This window comes from Manihot esculenta, chromosome 9 (genome assembly GCF_001659605.2).
Source record: "Manihot esculenta cultivar AM560-2 chromosome 9, M.esculenta_v8, whole genome shotgun sequence".
NCBI classification, from domain to species: Eukaryota; Viridiplantae; Streptophyta; class Magnoliopsida; order Malpighiales; family Euphorbiaceae; genus Manihot; species Manihot esculenta.
In genome coordinates, this window is record NC_035169.2 from 13,480,973 (window position 1) to 13,499,628 (window position 18,656).

Below are 18,656 nucleotides of genomic sequence, written 5' to 3' on the forward strand. Positions count from 1 at the left end.
TGCGAATAGGTGCAATTTGTGATATAAAACAGCAATTGAAAGGCAGTGTCACAGTCTAGATATAAAACGTAAGTTGGCATTTGAAAGGCAGTGTCGTAGTTCAGTTATAAGGCATAGACGAAGTGTCGCACCTATCCCAAATCCTCATTCACTAGCAGACTAAATGAAATTGTTTCTTGAAAAAATAAAGAATAATGGCATAAAAATCCAAAATTTTATTTTTTGGCACAATAAATTAGGATTTAAAAATATTTGGCAATTTTTTGCAAATTTTAATTGAAAGTGGGGGAGCATTTGTCGGTAGCAGGCCATATTGTATTTTTATATTACTCGATGCTGGACTCTACGCTACACCTTGGATAACCAAGGCAAGGTATTAATCGTTGGTTAATTAACGTAAAATTCTTAAATGGTGTAGAAAAACCTAAAATGCTCTCATCGACATTGTCGCTCGCTGCCGAATTTATTTTCCCCACTTCGTCCTTCGCACAAAAAGTTGGCCTTCTCGCTTCACCACTATTTTGGCCTCAGAAAAGGAGATATTGCCTTCGTGCTTTCTCCTAACTCTATTCAGCTTTCGGTCCTTTATTTCTATATCTTCTCTCTCGGTGTCGTTACCTCTCCTAAAAAATCAAGTGTCTTTAAACTTGAGATTCTCCACCAAATTCAGCTGTCGAAACCTATACTTGTGTTCGTCACATCGAATGCTGCTCACACAATTCCTAATCTGAAAACAATCGTACTCGACTCTCCCGAGTTTGAATCGCTGATGATGAGTCTAGCTCACTGTGGAGAAATGGAAGGAGGGAAGGTTTACCAATTGGACCCTGGGACAATTCTCTACCCTCAAGGACTACTGGTCGAGTTAATGGAGTGGTTTTGGCTCATCGAAATTTCAGATGCATGGTGGCCCTAAGTCATGCGGTTTACACGAGCTGGATGGCAGCTGCAACTTTCTTTCTTTTTCGTTGCCTTATTTTCATGTTTATGGTTTATGTAATTTCGTGAGAGTTTTAACTATGGGAGTGGCGATGGTGTCCATAGGTAGATTTGATATGAAGACAATGCTGACAGTAATTCAGGAGTGTAAGATAGACTGCATCGGCGGTGGTGCTGATAAGTAAGGATCCTAGGTTGTTAGACGGCTAAGATTTTAGCTCTCTAGATGTTGCAGGTTGCAGCGTTGCTTCGCTTAGAAAAAGCGTAGCTGAACTATTCCGTGAGCAATTTCGAAATTCGACTTTAAGTCAGGTTAGATAAACACCAAACTTGGATTTTTACCATTAACCGATGGTTAATTTCTCATATTGGTTATTCAGTGTGTAGCGTATGATCCACCATTAAGTAATAAAAAAATGCAGATGGAACGTCACGTTAGCTACCGGCAAATGCTCCCCCACTTTCATTTCAAATTTGAATTGAATCGCTAAATGTTTTTAAATCCTAACTTATTGTACCAAGTAAAATCATTTTAATTAAAATGCAAAAATTCATAAAGGTTTAAATTTTATATGCCATTATCCAAAAATATATTAAATGTCATGAAATACATGATAATAGTTAATTGACAAAATGAGAGAAGCACCACGGTGCTTCTCCATTTCGGTTAGTTAAATAACCTTATAGGGATGTTGGAGTTAGTGGTATTAGAGCTAACGTTTAGGCGTTTCTAGGTGTTAAGGAGAAGGAACAAGTATAAGCAAATGTGTATACCTTATAGGTTCAGGTCTGGATATAACTCTACTATAGGCTTTTGTAAGTTGGCTAAGAATGTTATTTGACATTCAACATGTGTTAGAAGATAGAGGTGATAGTCTAAAGTCGTGATCGCGATAATCTATTCGTTGCTACAAACGTTTGTATTGTAAGCTGCAGATTGCATTATGGACATTGTAGCATTGAGTGGAAATTGTGTGCATCACTTTTAAGAATCTGCTAGGATATAGTAGATGCCTTATATGTGATGCAGTTGTACCATGACAAGTTTCTAACTGCTATGAATAGACTTCAAATAAAAGTTTATATCCTTTTAGAATAAAATACTAGAGATATTAGCAATAAGGTATAGAAAAATTCTATGAGAGCGACAATGTACTCAAAAATCATAATTGTTTTTGTTTTGTTTATCATTAAAAAGAGGAATTTTATAAATATTATGATATAAGAGAAATGAAAAAAAGGAGATGTATGAGTAGGTGAAATAGGCTAGAACATGTTAGTGACCAATCTTCTTGTTCACTTTTTACTGTGATGATTGTTTGATATCGAAACATAGTCTTAACCTTCGAGAGAAATAAATTTGAATTATTATAATAACAGATTCAAGAGTTTTAAAGAAAGTTTAATTAACTAAACATTTTGTAAAGGGGGATTGAAGATACATTAGAACTAACGTTTAGGCCGTTCTAGGTATTAAGGAGAAGGAACAAGTATAAGCAAATGTTTTTACGTTACAAGTTAAGGTCAGGATATAACTCTACTATAGGTTTTTGTAAGTTGGCTAAGAATGTTATTTGACATTCAACATGTATTAGAAGATTGGGGTGATAGTCTAAAGTCGTGATCCCAATAACCTATTCAATGCTGCAAATGTGTGTATTGTAAGCTGCAGATTACATTATGTACATTGCAGCATTGATTGGAAAGTTTGTGCATCACTTTTAAGAATCTGCTAGGATATGGTAGATGCCTTATATCTGAAGTTGTTTCATGACAAGTTTCTAATTACTATGAAGTGACTTCTAATAAAAGTTTATATCCTTTTAAAATAAAATACTAGAGACATCAGCAATAAGGTATAGAAAAATTCTATGATAGCGACAATGTACTCGAAAAACATATTTGTTTTTTGTGTTGTTTGTAATTAAAAGGAGGCATTTTATGTATATTATAATACAAGAGAAATGAAAAAAGGGAGAGCCATGAGTAGGTGAAATAGGCTAGAACATGTCAGTGACCAATCTTCTTGTTCACTTTTTAGCGTAACGATTGTTTGATATCGAAACATAGTCATAACCTTTTAGGGAAATAAATTTGAATTATCATAATACAAAATCGAAGGGTTTTAAAGAAAGATTAATTAGCTAAACATTATGTAAATGTAGATTGAAGATACAAGAAGAGTACACACATAAAATAAGTGATAGTTATAAGATGGTAGGTATGATTTAGGGGTTAGTTTAGATAGTTATTGTTTATTAAAAGTTTAGTTGTTATTTATATTGGTGATATAGTTAGATTTTAAACGCTTTAATCGGTACAAGTAATTATTATTGATGAGTTATATTGATTTTTGTTTATATATAAATTTGTGTGTGTGTATATATATATATATACATATTTTGAATATTGATATCTAGTTTCTTAATAATATTGTGCAAAATATAGCTATGAAAATATAATTATTTATGTTTCCTTAGTTATTTACTGGATTCTAAATATAATGTGATAATGTAGTTGATTATTAGCTAGAATAAATTATGTTAGTATAAACTTTATGTTATTATCTATTGTTAAGAGCTACGTAGGCCTGATCCTCTATTGGAGGTACGTAGGCAGCCTTCGGGTGCGGTCCAAGGATAATAAATGTTAAGGCTTTAATTAGCAAATAGCAGCGGTGTAAATTCAAGCCATATTAGTAGATTTTCACGTCGAATAAATTACTTAATGAAAATTTAATAAGTTTAGTATGACTAAAATAATTAGCATGCAAATAATAATATTTGTAAGATTATAGATAAAAGTAAAGCCACAAAAGAAATCACTGAATTAGCTAAGATATAGGAGAGCAATTTTCATAAAGAGACCATGAGTGAATTAGACCCTTAATATTGCCAAAACTTGACTATAACTTAGAGTAGGAGCATACTGAAGTACCTAAAATGAATAACTTGGAAAGCTTGCAAAAAAAAACGGCAATTGGCATGCCAATAGGTGTAATTTATGATATAAAACAACACTTGAAAGGCAGTGTCACAGTCTAGATATAAAACGTAAGTTGGCATTAGAAGTTATAAGGCATAGACGAAGTGTCGCAGCTACCCCAAATCCTCATTCACTAGCAGACTAAATTAAATTGTTGCTTGAAGAAAAAAGGATAATGGCATAAAAAATCCAAAATTTTATTTCTTGGCACAATGAATTAAGATTTAAAAATATTTGGCGATTCTTTCCAAATTTGAATTGAAAGTGGGGGAGCATCTATCGGTAGCAGGCCATATTGTATTTTTTTATTACTTGACGGTGGACACTACGCTACACCTTGGATAACCAAGGTGAGATATTAATCCTTGGTTAGTTAAGTTAAAATTCTTAATTGGTGTAGAAAAACATAAAACGCTCTCTTCGATGCCGTCACTCCCTGTCGAATTTATTTTCCCGACTTCATCCTTCGCACAAAAAAATAGACTTCTCGCTTCACCACCATTTTGGCTTCAGAAAAGTAGATATTGCCTTTGTTCTTTCTCCTAACTCTATTCACCTTTCGATTCTTTATTTCTGTATCTTCTCTCTCGGTGTCGTTAGGTCTCCTTAAGAATCAATTATCTTTAAACATGAGATTCTCCACCAAATTCAGCTGTCAATACCTGTAATTGTGTTCGTAACGTCGAATGCTGCTCGTATAATTCCTAATCTCAAAAAAATCGTACTCGAGGGAAGGTTTACCGATTGGACCCTGCGATGATTCTATATCCTCACGGACTACTGGTCGAGTTGATGGAGTGGTTTTGACTCATCGAAATTTCACATGTATAGTGGCTGTAAGTCATGAGGTTTACACGACCTGGATGGCAGCTGCAACTTCCTTTTGCCTTATTTTCATGTTTATGGTTTATGTTATTTCGTGAGGGCTTTAACTATGGGAGCGACGGTGGTGTCCATAGGTAAATTTGATATGAAGACAATGTTGACAGTAATTTAGGAGCGAAAGGTCACTCACGTAGCACAGACTGCACCGGCGGTGGTGCTGATGACTAAGGATCCTAGGTTGTGAGACGGCTTTGATTTGAGCTCTCTAGATGTTGGAGACTATAGCGTTGCTTCGCTTAGGAAAAGCATAGTTGAACTGTTCCGACAATTTCCAAATTTGACTTTAAGTCAGGTTAGTTAAACACCAAGCTTGGATTTTTACCATTAACTGGCAGTTAATTTCTCACATTGGTTATTCAATGTGTAGCGTATGATCCACCGTTAAGTAATAAAAAAATACAGATGGAACGTTGCCACCGGCAAATGCTTTCCCACTTACATTTCAAATTTGAATTGAATCGCTAAATGTTTTTAAATTCTAAGTTATTGTAGCAAGTAAAATCTTTTTAATTGAAATGCAAAAAATCTTTAAAGGTTTAAATTTTTTATGCCATTATCCAAAAATATATTAATAAATAATGTGGTCACTCAATCCATTATTCCTTTCTCATTGTTGACACTTGGTATCTTTGAAGTGTTGATTTGATTTGAAAATTGTGTTTGTGGTTGAAGGAAGGTTAGGAAAGTTAAGATTGAGAGTCCACTGGATTGAAATTTTATCATTCACAGATGGAATGAGGACCAATATATAGAGGAGACGCTGCCGAATTTTTCATCGGAAAAAACTTTTGGATTAAAATTTAAAATCCTCAAAGATTTGGAATAATTATCCCATTGCTCCGAAAAAGTATTACTAAACAAGAAAGACTCATCTTGTTCACTTTTTAGTGTAACGATTGTTTGATATCGAAACATAGTCATAACCTTTTAGGGAAATAAATTTGAATTATCATAATACAAAATCGAAGGGTTTTAAAGAAAGATTAATTAGCTAAACATTATGTAAAAGTGGATTGAAGATACAAGAAGAATACACACATAAAATAAGTGATAGTTATAAGATGGTAGGTATGATTAAGGGGTTAGTTTAGATAGTTATTGTTTATTAAAGGTTTAGTTGTTATCTATATTGGTATTATACTTAGATTTTAAACGCTTTAATCGGTACAAGTAATTATTATTGATGAGTTATATTGATATTTGTTTATATATAAATTTGTGTGTATATATATATATATATATACATGTTTTGAATATTGATATCTAGTTTCTTAATAATATTGTGCAAAATATAGCTATGAAAATATAATTATTTATGTTTCCTTAGTTATTTACTTGATTCTAGATATAATGTGATAATGTGGTTGATTATTAGCTAGAATAAATTATGTTAGTATAAACTTTATGTTATTATCTATTGTTAAGAGCTACGTAGACCTGATCCTCTATTGGAGGTACGTAGGCAGCCTTCGGGTGCGGTCCAAAGATAATAAATGTTAAGACTTTAATTAGCAAATAGCAGCGATGTATATTCAAGCCATATTAATAGATTTTCACGTCGAATAAATTACTTAATGAAATTTTAATAAGTTTAGTATGACTAAAAGAATTAGCATGCAAATAATAATATTTATAAGATTATAGATAAAAGTAAAGCCACAAAAGAAATCACTGAATTAGCTAAGATATAGGAGAGCAATTTTCATAAAGAGACCATGAGTGAATTAGACCCTTAATATTGCCAAAACTTGACCATAACATAGAGTAGGAGCATACTGAAGTACCTAAAGTGAATAACTTGGAAATCTTGTCAAAAAAACGGCAATTGGCATGCCAATAGGTGTAATTTATGATATAAAACAACACTTGAAAGGCAGTGTCACAGTCTAGATATAAAACGTAAGTTGGCATTAGAAGTTATAAGGCATAGACGAAGTGTCGCAGCTACCCCAAATCCTTATTCACTAGCAGACTAAATTAAATTGTTGCTTGAAGAAAAAAGGATAATGGCATAAAAAATCCAAAATTTTATTTTTTTGGCACAATGAATTAAGATTTAAAAATATTTGGCGATTCTTTCCAAATTTGAATTGAAAGTGGGGGAGCATCTATCGCTAGCAGGCCATATTGTATTTTTTTATTACTTGACGGTGGACACTACGCTACACCTTGGATAACCAAGGTGAGATATTAATCCTTGGTTAGTTAAGTTAAAATTCTTAATTGGTGTAGAAAAACATAAAACGCTCTCTTCGATGCCGTCACTCCCTGTCGAATTTATTTTCCCGACTTCATCCTTCGCACAAAAAATTAGACTTCTCGCTTCACCACCATTTTGGCTTCAGAAAAGTAGATATTGCCTTTGTTCTTTCTCCTAACTCTATTCACCTTTCGATTCTTTATTTCTGTATCTTCTCTCTCGGTGTCGTTAGGTCTCCTTAAGAATCAATTATCTTTAAACATGAGATTCTCCACCAAATTCAGCTGTCAATACCTGTAATTGTGTTCGTAACGTCGAATGCTGCTCGTATAATTCCTAATCTCAAAAAAATCGTACTCGAGGGAAGGTTTACCGATTGGACCCTGCGATGATTCTCTATCCTCACGGACTACTGGTCGAGTTGATGGAGTGGTTTTGACTCATCGAAATTTCACATGTATAGTGGCTGTAAGTCATGAGGTTTACACGACCTGGATGGCAGCTGCAACTTCCTTTTGCCTTATTTTCATGTTTATGGTTTATGTTATTTCGTGAGGGCTTTAACTATGGGAGCGACGGTGGTGTCCATAGGTAAATTTGATATGAAGACAATGTTGACAGTATTTTAGGAGCGAAAGGTCACTCACGTAGCATAGACTGCACCGGCGGTGGTGCTGATGACTAAGGATCCTAGGTTGTGAGACGGCTTTGATTAGAGCTCTCTAGATGGTGGAGACTATAGCGTTGCTTCGCTTAGGAAAAGCATAGTTGAACTGTTCCGGCAACAATTTCCAAATTTGACTTTAAGTCAGGTTAGTTAAACACCAAGCTTGGATTTTTACCATTAACTGGCAGTTAATTTCTCACATTGGTTATTCAATGTGTAGCGTATGATCCACCGTTAAGTAATAAAAAAATACAGATGGAACGTTACTTTAGCCACCGGCAAATGCTATCCCACTTACATTTCAAATTTGAATTGAATCGCTAAATGTTTTTAAATTCTAAGTTATTGTAGCAAGTAAAATCTTTTTAATTAAAATGCAAAAATTCTTTAAAGGTTTAAATTTTTTATGCCATTATCCAAAAATATATTAATAAATAATGTGGTCACTCAATCCATTATTCCTTTCTCATTGTTGACACTTGGTATCTTTGAAGTGTTGATTTGATTTGAAAATTGTGTTTGTGGTTGAAGGAAGTTTAGGAAAGTTAAGATTGAGAGTCCACTGAATTGAAATTTTATCATTCACAGATGGAATGAGGACCAATATATAGAGGAGACGCTGCCGAATTTTCCATAGGAAAAAACCTTTGGATTAAAATTTAAAATCCTCAAAGATTTGGAGTATTTATCCCATTGCTCCGAAAAAATATTACTAAACAAGAAACACTCATTCGCGTTTCCTTTCTCACTATTGAGACTTGACATATAGAAAATTGTACAAATATGGCATGTACATAATAGATATGTGGGTTGTAATTAATATTGCATGAGAAGAGTTTTATTTTGGTATAATTATTAGAAGAGTTTATCTGAGTTGAAAATTGTGTTTGTGATTGAATGACGTTTGGGGGTTAAAGGTTGAGAGTTCATTGAAGTGAAATTTTATTATTCATAGATGGAATTAGAACCAATTTAGAAAGGAGACTCTAGAGTATTTTCGGTAGGAAAAAATATCATGAAATACATGATAATGGTTAATTGAAAAAATAAGAGAAGCACCACGAAACGTGACATCTCCATTTCGGTTAGTTAAATAACCTTATAGGAGTGTTGCAGTTAGTGGTATTAGAGCTAACGTTTAGGCCGTTCTAGTTATTAAGGAGAAGGAGCAAGTATAAGCAAATGTATATACCTTATAAGTTAAGGTCAGGATATAACTCTACTATAGGTTTTTTTAAGTTGGCTAAGAATGTTATTTGACATTCAACATGTATTAGAAGATAAAAGTCGTGATCGCAATAATCTATTCAATGCTGCAAATGTGTGTATTGTATGCTGCAGATTACATTATGTACATTGGAGCATTGATTGGAAAGTTTGTGCATCACTTTTAAGAATCTGCTAGGATATGGTGGATGCCTTATATCTGATGCAGTTGTTTTATGACAAGTTTCTAATTACTATGAAGTGACTTCTAATAAGGTATAGAAAAATTCTATGATACCGACAATGTACTTGAAAAACATATTTGTTTTTTGTGTTGTTTGTAATTAAAATGAGGCATTTTATATATATTATAATACAAGAGAAATGAAAAAAAGGAGAGCCATGAGTAGGTGAAATAGGCTAGAACATGTCAGTGACCAATCTTCTTGTTCACTTTTTAGCGTAACGATTGTTTGATATCGAAACATAGTCATAACCTTTTAGGGAAATAAATTTGAATTATCATAATACAAAATCGAAGGGTTTTAAAGAAAGATTAATTAGCTAAACATTATGTAAAAGTGGATTGAAGATACAAGAAGAATACACACATAAAATAAGTGATAGTTATAAGATGGTAGGTATGATTAAGGGGTTAGTTTAGATAGTTATTGTTTATTAAAAATTTATTTGTTATATTGGTGATATAGTTAGATTTTAAACGCTTTAATCGGTACAAGTAATTATTATTGATGAGTTATATTGATATTTGTTTATATATAAATTTGTGTGTATATATATATATATATATATATATATATATATATATATATATATATGCATGTTTTGAATATTGATATCTAGTTTCTTAATAATATTGTGCAAAATATAGCTATGAAAATATAATTATTTATGTTTCCTTAGTTATTTACTTGATTCTAGATATAATGTGATAATGTGGTTGATTATTAGCTAGAATAAATTATGTTAGTATAAACTTTATGTTATTATCTATTGTTAAGAGCTACGTAGACCTGATCCTCTATTGGAGGTACGTAGGCAGCCTTCGGGTGCGGTCCAAAGATAATAAATGTTAAGACTTTAATTAGCAAATAGCAGCGATGTATATTCAAGCCATATTAATAGATTTTCACGTCGAATAAATTACTTAATGAAATTTTAATAAGTTTAGTATGACTAAAAGAATTAGCATGCAAATAATAATATTTATAAGATTATAGATAAAAGTAAAGCCACAAAAGAAATCACTGAATTAGCTAAGATATAGGAGAGCAATTTTCATAAAGAGACCATGAGTGAATTAGACCCTTAATATTGCCAAAACTTGACCATAACATAGAGTAGGAGCATACTGAAGTACCTAAAGTGAATAACTTGGAAATCTTGTCAAAAAAACGGCAATTGGCATGCCAATAGGTGTAATTTATGATATAAAACAACACTTGAAAGGCAGTGTCACAGTCTAGATATAAAACGTAAGTTGGCATTAGAAGTTATAAGGCATAGACGAAGTGTCGCAGCTACCCCAAATCCTTATTCACTAGCAGACTAAATTAAATTGTTGCTTGAAGAAAAAAGGATAATGGCATAAAAAATCCAAAATTTTATTTCTTGGCACAATGAATTAAGATTTAAAAATATTTGGCTATTCTTTCTAAATTTGAATTGAAAGTGGGGGAGCATCTATCGGTAGCAGGCTATTTTTATTTTTTTATTACTTGACGGTGGACACTGCGCTACACCTTGGATAACCAAGGTGAGATATTAATCCTTGGTTAGTTAAGTTAAAATTCTTAATTGGTGTAGAAAAACATAAAACGCTCTCTTCGATGCCGTCACTCTCTGTCAAATTTATTTTCCCGACTTCGTCCTTCGCACAAAAAATTAGACTTCTCGCTTCACCACCATTTTGGCTTCAGAAAAGTAGATATTGCCTTTGTTCTTTCTCCTAACTCTATTCACCTTTCGATTCTTTATTTCTGTATCTTCTATCTCGGTGTCGTTAGGTCTCTTTAAGAATCAATTATCTTTAAACATGAGATTCTCCACCAAATTCAGCTGTCAATACCTGTAATTGTGTTCGTAACGTCGAATGCTACTCGTATAATTCCTAATCTCAAAACAATCGTACTCGAGGGAAGGTTTACCGATTGGACCCTGCGATGATTCTCTATCCTCACGGACTACTGGTCGAGTTGATGGAGTGGTTTTGACTCATCGAAATTTCACATGTATAGTGGCTGTAAGTCATGAGGTTACACGACCTGGATGGCGGCTGCAACTTCCTTTTGCCTTATTTTCATGTTTATGGTTTATGTTATTTCGTGAGGGCTTTAACTATGGGAGCGACGGTAGTGTCCATAGGTAAATTTGATATGAAGACAATGTTGACAGTAATTTAGGAGCGAAAGGTCACTCATGTAGCACAGACTGCACCGGCGGTGGTGCTGATGACTAAGGATCTTAGGTTGTGAGACGGCTATGATTTGAGCTCTCTAGATGTTGGAGACTATAGTGTTGCTTCGCTTAGGAAAAGCATAGTTGAACTGTTCCGGCAACAATTTCCAAATTTGACTTTAAGTCAGGTTAGTTAAACACCAAACTTGGATTTTTACCATTAACTGGCAGTTAATTTCTCACATTGGTTATTCAATGTGTAGCGTATGATCCACCGTTAAGTAATAAAAAAATACAGATGGAACGTTACTTTAGCCACCGGCAAATGCTCTCCTACTTACATTTCAAATTTGAATTGAATCGCTAAATGTTTTTAAATTCTAAGTTATTGTAGCAAGTAAAATCTTTTTAATTAAAATGCAAAAATCCTTAAAGGTTTAAATTTTTTATGCCATTATCCAAAAATATATTAATAAATAATATGGTCACTCAATCCATTATTCCTTTCTCATTGTTGACACTTGGTATCTATGAAGTGTTGATTTGAGTTGAAAATTGTTTGTGGTTGAAGGAAGTTTGGGAAAGTTAAGATTGAGAGTTCACTTAATTGAATTTTTATTATTGACAGATGGAATGAGGACCAATATATAGAGGAGACTGCCAAATTTTTGTTAGGAATATTTATGCCATTGGCCCGAAAAAATATTACTAAACAAGACACACTCATTCGCGATTCCTTTCTCACTATTGAGACTTAACGTAATGAAAATTGTACAAATATGGCATGTACATAATAGATATGTGGGTTGTAATTAATATTGCATGAGAAGAGTTTTATTTTGGTATAATTATTAGAAGAGTTGATCTAAGTTGAAAATTGTGTTTGTGATTGAATGACGTTTGGGGGTTAAAGGTTGAGAGTTCATTGAAGTGAAATTTTATTATTCATAGATGGAATTAGAACCAGTTTAGAAAGGAAACTCTAGAGTATTTTAGGTAGCAAAAAATGTAATGAAATACATGATAATAGTTAATTCAAAAAATAAGAGAAGCACCACGGAACGTGACATCTCCATTTCGGTTAGTTAAATAACCTTATAGGAGTGTTGCAGTTAGTGGTATTAGAGCTAACGTTTAGGTCGTTCTAGGTATTAAGGAGAATGAACAAGTATAAGCAAATGTATATACCTTATAAATTAAGGTCAGGATATAACTCTACTATAGGTTTTTGTAAATTGGCTAAGAAATTTATTTGACATTCAACATGTATTAGAAGATAGAGGTGATAGTCTAAAGTCGTGATTGCGATGAGTAGGTGAAATAGGCTAGATCATGGCAATTGGTCATGGATCGATCTATTAATTATATTAAAATTTAAAAACTAAAATATAATTTATTTTAAAATATATTAAACTCGAATCTCAATTTACTTTAAACACCTAATAAACTGCTAGAATTCTAATTACAATGAAATATTATTCGTATTAAATTATTATTTTTATCCATTAGAATTTTATATTTTATTTTATAATTTCTAATCCATTCAATATTTCACATCCTACAATATAACTCTATCATCTCATATATTTTAATAATATTTAAATTCTATTCAATTCACTATATAACTATATAATCAAATATATTATTTTTTTAATAACCCATTTAATTATTTATTCAATATTTCTATTAAATATTGAAAAAATTACTAAAATAAATTCACTCGATATTTTTTTTATTTTACTAATTTATATTCTTAGAAATATAAAGCTTATAACATCAATAATAATAAATAATAATATAGTGTGAGTATTTGAAATTTCGTATAATATTACTTTTCCTTTTTAATGTGGCAATTCTAATTCTCCACAAAGATATTTATGAAATACAAGCGATTTTCTTGAAATCCCGTAATTAATGAGTCAAAATTACTCTCTTAAACAGTCAATTAGAAGAGAAGTTGGCACCGACGTGACTCTCCGTGCCAGCAAAGGGTGAAACTTTGTCAATAGATATTATTTGCGAATTTGATGGTAATAAGTGTTTTAGATAAAATTTAATTATTACATATATAATATTTTTTTTATAAAAATTCATTAAAATAAAATATGTAAAATTTCAGAGTAAGTATTGGGAACAGCTAACATTAAAATTTTAATTTTTCAAAATCCTTCAAATGACTGATTTTAAAAAGTGACATATATAATAGTAAAATTTATTTTACAAGCAATAGATCGAAGACTTTATTTTTCTTTATCTTTCTGGGTTCTTCTTGGTGGGGTGGGGGATTTCAAAGTTCTTTGTCATTTTGTGTTTATTGCTGTAATTACCTGTTTCTGTGCATTTTGTTTCAACTTCCTTTTGCTCTTTTCTTGTTTTCTTTTGTTTTTTTTCTCTTAACCTTGTCTGCTGGAAAAGGGTCTCCTGGTTTTTCTATCAGTAAATATATTTTTTATCTATTTTTTTTTTCTGGGTGGGAGTTTGGGAGTCGGGTGGACAAGGTTGGTTTCTGAAATCTTCGGAATCAATTTAAGCCTTTCTGAATCTTCCTTCACCATTTGCTGGAACTATCAGATTTAACTTTTTTTCTGAGAGTTCTATGTTACTTGATTATTTGCTTAGATTCTTAGCCAAACATGATGGCCCTTTTCCTGGTTGATTATTCTTTGGCAATCAAAGATATTGTTAACTTATTTTGAACTTTTTTGGTGGTTCTTCACATGGGTTTGAAATACTGGGAATCCTAGTCTAAAAGAGAGAGAGATCTAATAGTAAAGTTTTAGTGGGTTAGGATGATTTTGTTGAATTGTCGCCCAGTCATACCAGAGATACACCTAATTGGAGGCCCTGCAAATCTTCTGGTTTGACTGGTAAAGATAGCTTTCTTCAGGTACTTTTATTATATGTTTTTTGCTTTCTTTTCCACTTTATGCAATGCCCATTTGCAAATTTTATATTTTTTTCCCCACTTTTTGATGTCAAAATAGAAAATAATGGAACTTGGGGAAACATTGGGCTTTGACTTGTATTGCATTTCTGGAATGATTTCAGATAGTAAGCAATCAGCAGCAGAGTTTTATCTACTTGCAATTTCACTTATTTTGCATTTTCTGTGGCATAAAAATGTATAGTAGTTGTAGAGAATAAGGAACAAGTGTTCTAAAATTAGCTTAAGGCTTTAATTGAATCTTGCAGAATATGGGAGACTTTTCTTGTTGTTCTGGTCATCTATACAGCTTGGGTATCGCCCTTTGAATTTGGATTTCTCAAGAAACCTGAGGGACCACTCTCCATTGCTGATAATGTTGTAAATGGATTCTTTGCTATAGACATTGTTCTTACGTTCATTGTGGCTTACCTCGACAAGACGACCTACTTACTTGTGGACGATCCGAAAAAGATTGCTTGGAAGTATACTAGGTCCTGGTTTGTTTTTGATTTCATATCCACAATCCCATCTGAACTTGCTCGGAAGATCTCCCCTAAACCATTCCAGTCATATGGCTTGTTCAACATGCTTCGCCTTTGGCGACTTCGAAGAGTTAGTGCTCTATTTTCCAGGTAAAAGGTTTCTCCCTCAGGTAGCTTTGAACTTTAACCAAACTGAAAATTTTGGGCATTGTCAGTTTGATGCAGCCGTGAAGTAAGTGTTTTATTTGTTATAAGTGTTAGTAACTTCAGCAATATAATTTCTTTTAACAGATTGGAGAAGGATAGGAACTATAATTACTTCTGGGTTCGATGTGCCAAACTTATTTGTGTAAGTATTCAAGTCAAGCATGGTTTCAGTATGAATTACAATTCCAGTTATTCGATCTTATTAGTATGTGATGCTCTCTGTAGGTCACTCTTTTCGCAGTTCACTCTGCTGGATGCTTTTATTATCTTATTGCTGCTCGTTATCCTAACCCTGAAAAGACGTGGATTGGAGCATCTTTGGGGGACAATTTTCTTCAACAGAGTGTATGGATCCGATATGTGACTTCAATGTACTGGTCTATTACTACTTTAACAACTGTTGGTTATGGTGATCTCCATCCTGTGAATACAAGGGAGATGATCTTTGACATCTTCTATATGCTCTATTAACCTTGGATTGACAGCATATTTGATTGGAAATATGACCAATTTGGTTGTTCATGGGACCAGTCGAACTAGAAGATTTGTGAGTAATCCTTATTCATTGAAATGGTAATCATGCTCTCCAATTCATGAATTCATTATTCATAGATTCCCCTGTATTTTCGAAATTCCCAGCGAGATGCCATACAAGCAGCTTCGAGTTTTGCTCAGAGGAACCAACTGCCTCTGCGCCTGCAAGATCAGATGCTTGCACATCTATGTTTGAAGTTCAGGACTGATTCAGAAGGACTTCAGCAGCAAGAAACTCTTGATTCCCTTCCAAAAGCAATTCGTTCTAGCATTTCACATTATCTCTTTTACTCACTCCTGGACAGGGTGTACTTATTTCGTGGGGTTTCCAATGACTTACTTTTCCAACTGGTAATTCACCCAAAAATTTGTGTTACTTTAGTACTTGATTTGTATAATAAATTCGTTAAATAGATGTTTGTGTTTGTTTTTTTTTTTCTGCAAATGAATTCCAAAGGTTTCGGAGATGAAAGCTGAGTATTTTCCCCCCAAAGAAGATGTCATTTTGCAGAATGAAGCACCAACAGACTTCTATATACTTGTTACTGGCGCCGTGGTAAAGACACTTTCCCTAAATTTTTACCTATGTGCAACTTGAAACTGAAGTTAGGTCCACTCTGTTGCTAGTAGAGGCACATATTCCATCAAAAAATAATATGTACAATTTTAAGTAAAGTTTATCAAATTGAGGTCTCTAATTGCTGAATTTTTTAACAGGATCTTCTTGTTTACAGAAGTGGAGGTGAACAGGCAAGTCCTGCTTGAAAATCTCCAAAAGTATTTTTCTTAAAAGAAAATACTTATGGCATCAAGATTGTAGTTTTATAATTCATTTTCTAATGAAGAAATTATGTTGGATCATTGCAGGTTGTTGGGCAAGCAAAAAGTGGTGAGCTTTGTGGTGAGATTGGGGTGCTTTATTATAGGCCACAGCTTTTTACTGTGCGCACCAAAAGATTGAGCCAGCTACTAAGACTGAACCGTACTACATTCTTGAACATTGTTCAGGCCAATGTTGGAGATGGGACCATAATCATGAATAACCTCCTTCAGGTCAGTAGATGCAAATCAACCCGGTGAAATTGAATCCATGAATACCAACCTTTCTTTAAACATGGAGGTTTCCAAAAAGTTAGCTTGTATTTGCTTGTGAACTTTTCTAATGTTTTATACTTCTGCGGTGGGGCAGCATTTGAAAGAACAAAAGGACCCACTTATGGAGGGAGTTTTGCATGAGACAGAGAACATGCTAGCTCGCGGTAGAATGGACCTACCTCTCAGTCTATGTTTCGCTGCACTTAGGGGTGACGATTCCTTGTTACATCAGTTGTTAAAAAGGGGATTGGATCCAAATGAATCAGACAACAATGGGAGGTCGGCTCTGGTATGTGAAAGTGAAACTTGTAACCATTTCCTTTCCCCATATTAATGTGTTTTCTCTATATTACTGATGCTCTCTCTATCTCTATCCTCTCTGCTCTCCAAAACATTATGTCTATTAGCATATAGCTGCATCAAAGGGAAGCGAAAACTGTGTGCTTCTTTTGCTGGATTATGGGGCAGATCCTAACTGTAAAGGTAATTTCTATTCTAATGCTGAATCCATGATAAGTGCAGTTGCGTTTAAATCATTTTCCATAGCTTTTATTTTCACAAATTCAACTTTTTTTATTCTCTCCTCCCACATTGTTTGGCTAGCATGGATTGCTGATTGTGATGTACAATTATATTCCAATCAGTTGTCGGTTTGTTGACTTTGCAACTATCTCCTTTCTTTATTTGGTAAGAAATCAGTAGAAAATGATTGGAGTTGACCTTCTAATACTTTATCCAGAAAAGCTAGCTGGTCCACGTAATATGTGGAAGGCATGCTCCGTCCAATCTCATTTCGGGAAAGTTTTATAAAGTGAACTTAGTAGTAATTTGAAATAATATAATATCAGGGTGTGCAAGATTTAGTCATCAGATCAGAGTTGTTTTTTTAATGCAGAAGTCTCATTCTGCTTCTATTTAATTATGCTATGAAAGATCTGGCAACCTGTTAGCCATAATCTTTATTAGTAAATATTTACCTTATCCAGAATTGTTTCTTGCCTGTTGACTTTTCTTTTAAAAATTCATTTTAAATCTGAGTTCTGTCAGTCAATGCAACTGCATTTATGACAGTTGATGGGAGAAGACTTCATTTCAGTTGACCACATTGCTTGTCATTTTTAAGTTACACCTAGAGGAACGAGTTGATGGATCAAGTTGATCCATATTAATGTAGATTAATAGGATTATTTAATTAATTTCTAAATGTGCTTTTACTATTTTATCCTTCTGAATTTTTTTTTAAACAATGTGTTTACCTCCAAAAACATGAAGAGAAAGTGACTTTTTTATCTTTGTGGAATCCAATCAATCCGCACTAAATGTGGATCAAATCCCTCAATCAGTTTCCTTCTTCAAAAGGTTTATATGCACAATTTGGAAAGGGTAGAGCCAGTTTTCTAATTAATTTGGATGTTATTGCAGACTCAGATGGGAATGTCCCAGTGTGGGAGGCAATGCTGGGTGGTCATGAAGCTGTAGCCAAACTGCTGATAGAAAATGGCGCAAGCATCAATTTTGGAGATGTAGGTCATTTTGCATGCACAGCTGCCGAGCAAAATAGCTTGAACTTGCTCAAGGAAATTGTTCGGTATGGCGGGGATGTCACATCCCCTCGGAAGAGCGGAACCACAGCCCTCCATGTTGCAGTTTGTGAAGACAACACTGAAATAGTAAGGTTTCTCTTAGAACAAGGTGCTGATATTGACAAACCAGATATCCACGGTTGGACTCCCCGGGATCTAGCCGATCAACAAGGACATGAAAGAGCTGAAATTGATGATATTGAGGTCATAAGAGATGGTGATCATATTTTAATTGCAAGTGATCAAACAAAAGAGACTTAACTGCCATAACTCCCTGCCTGCAGCCACTTGATCAAACATGAGACTAACCGCCAAGACTCCTTGAGACAACAGTTCGGGTTATTATTTTAACCTGTCGCATTGAACATTCGCCTTATCTATTTTTTGTTTTGTGGACAGGTGATGTGATGAGGCCCTGTTTGGAATACCAAAAATAAGAGAGAAGAAAAGTTGTAAAGTAAAATATTTATTCTTTTTTTTTTTTTCTGAGCAACGTTTGGAATTAAAGATAAAGAAAGAAAAATAAAAG

At 33.4% G+C, this 18,656-nt stretch overlaps 1 protein-coding gene across 1 annotated transcript in view; it reads left to right on the plus strand.

Moving 5' to 3' along the window:
- LOC110608352 (potassium channel AKT1-like) overlaps window positions 1-18,612 on the plus strand; it is a 30,905-nt gene extending 12,293 nt beyond the window's left edge. Inside the window, 11 exon segments of the mRNA XM_043959904.1 lie at window positions 14,473-14,858; window positions 15,000-15,057; window positions 15,141-15,380; window positions 15,382-15,462; window positions 15,555-15,800; window positions 15,907-16,005; window positions 16,167-16,199; window positions 16,317-16,502; window positions 16,639-16,833; window positions 16,952-17,027; window positions 17,967-18,612. Coding sequence (XP_043815839.1) covers window positions 14,473-14,858; window positions 15,000-15,057; window positions 15,141-15,380; window positions 15,382-15,462; window positions 15,555-15,800; window positions 15,907-16,005; window positions 16,167-16,199; window positions 16,317-16,502; window positions 16,639-16,833; window positions 16,952-17,027; window positions 17,967-18,388 — 2,022 coding nt within the window. The 3' untranslated portion in view covers window positions 18,389-18,612.
- Window positions 18,613-18,656: the final 44 nt, after the last annotated feature.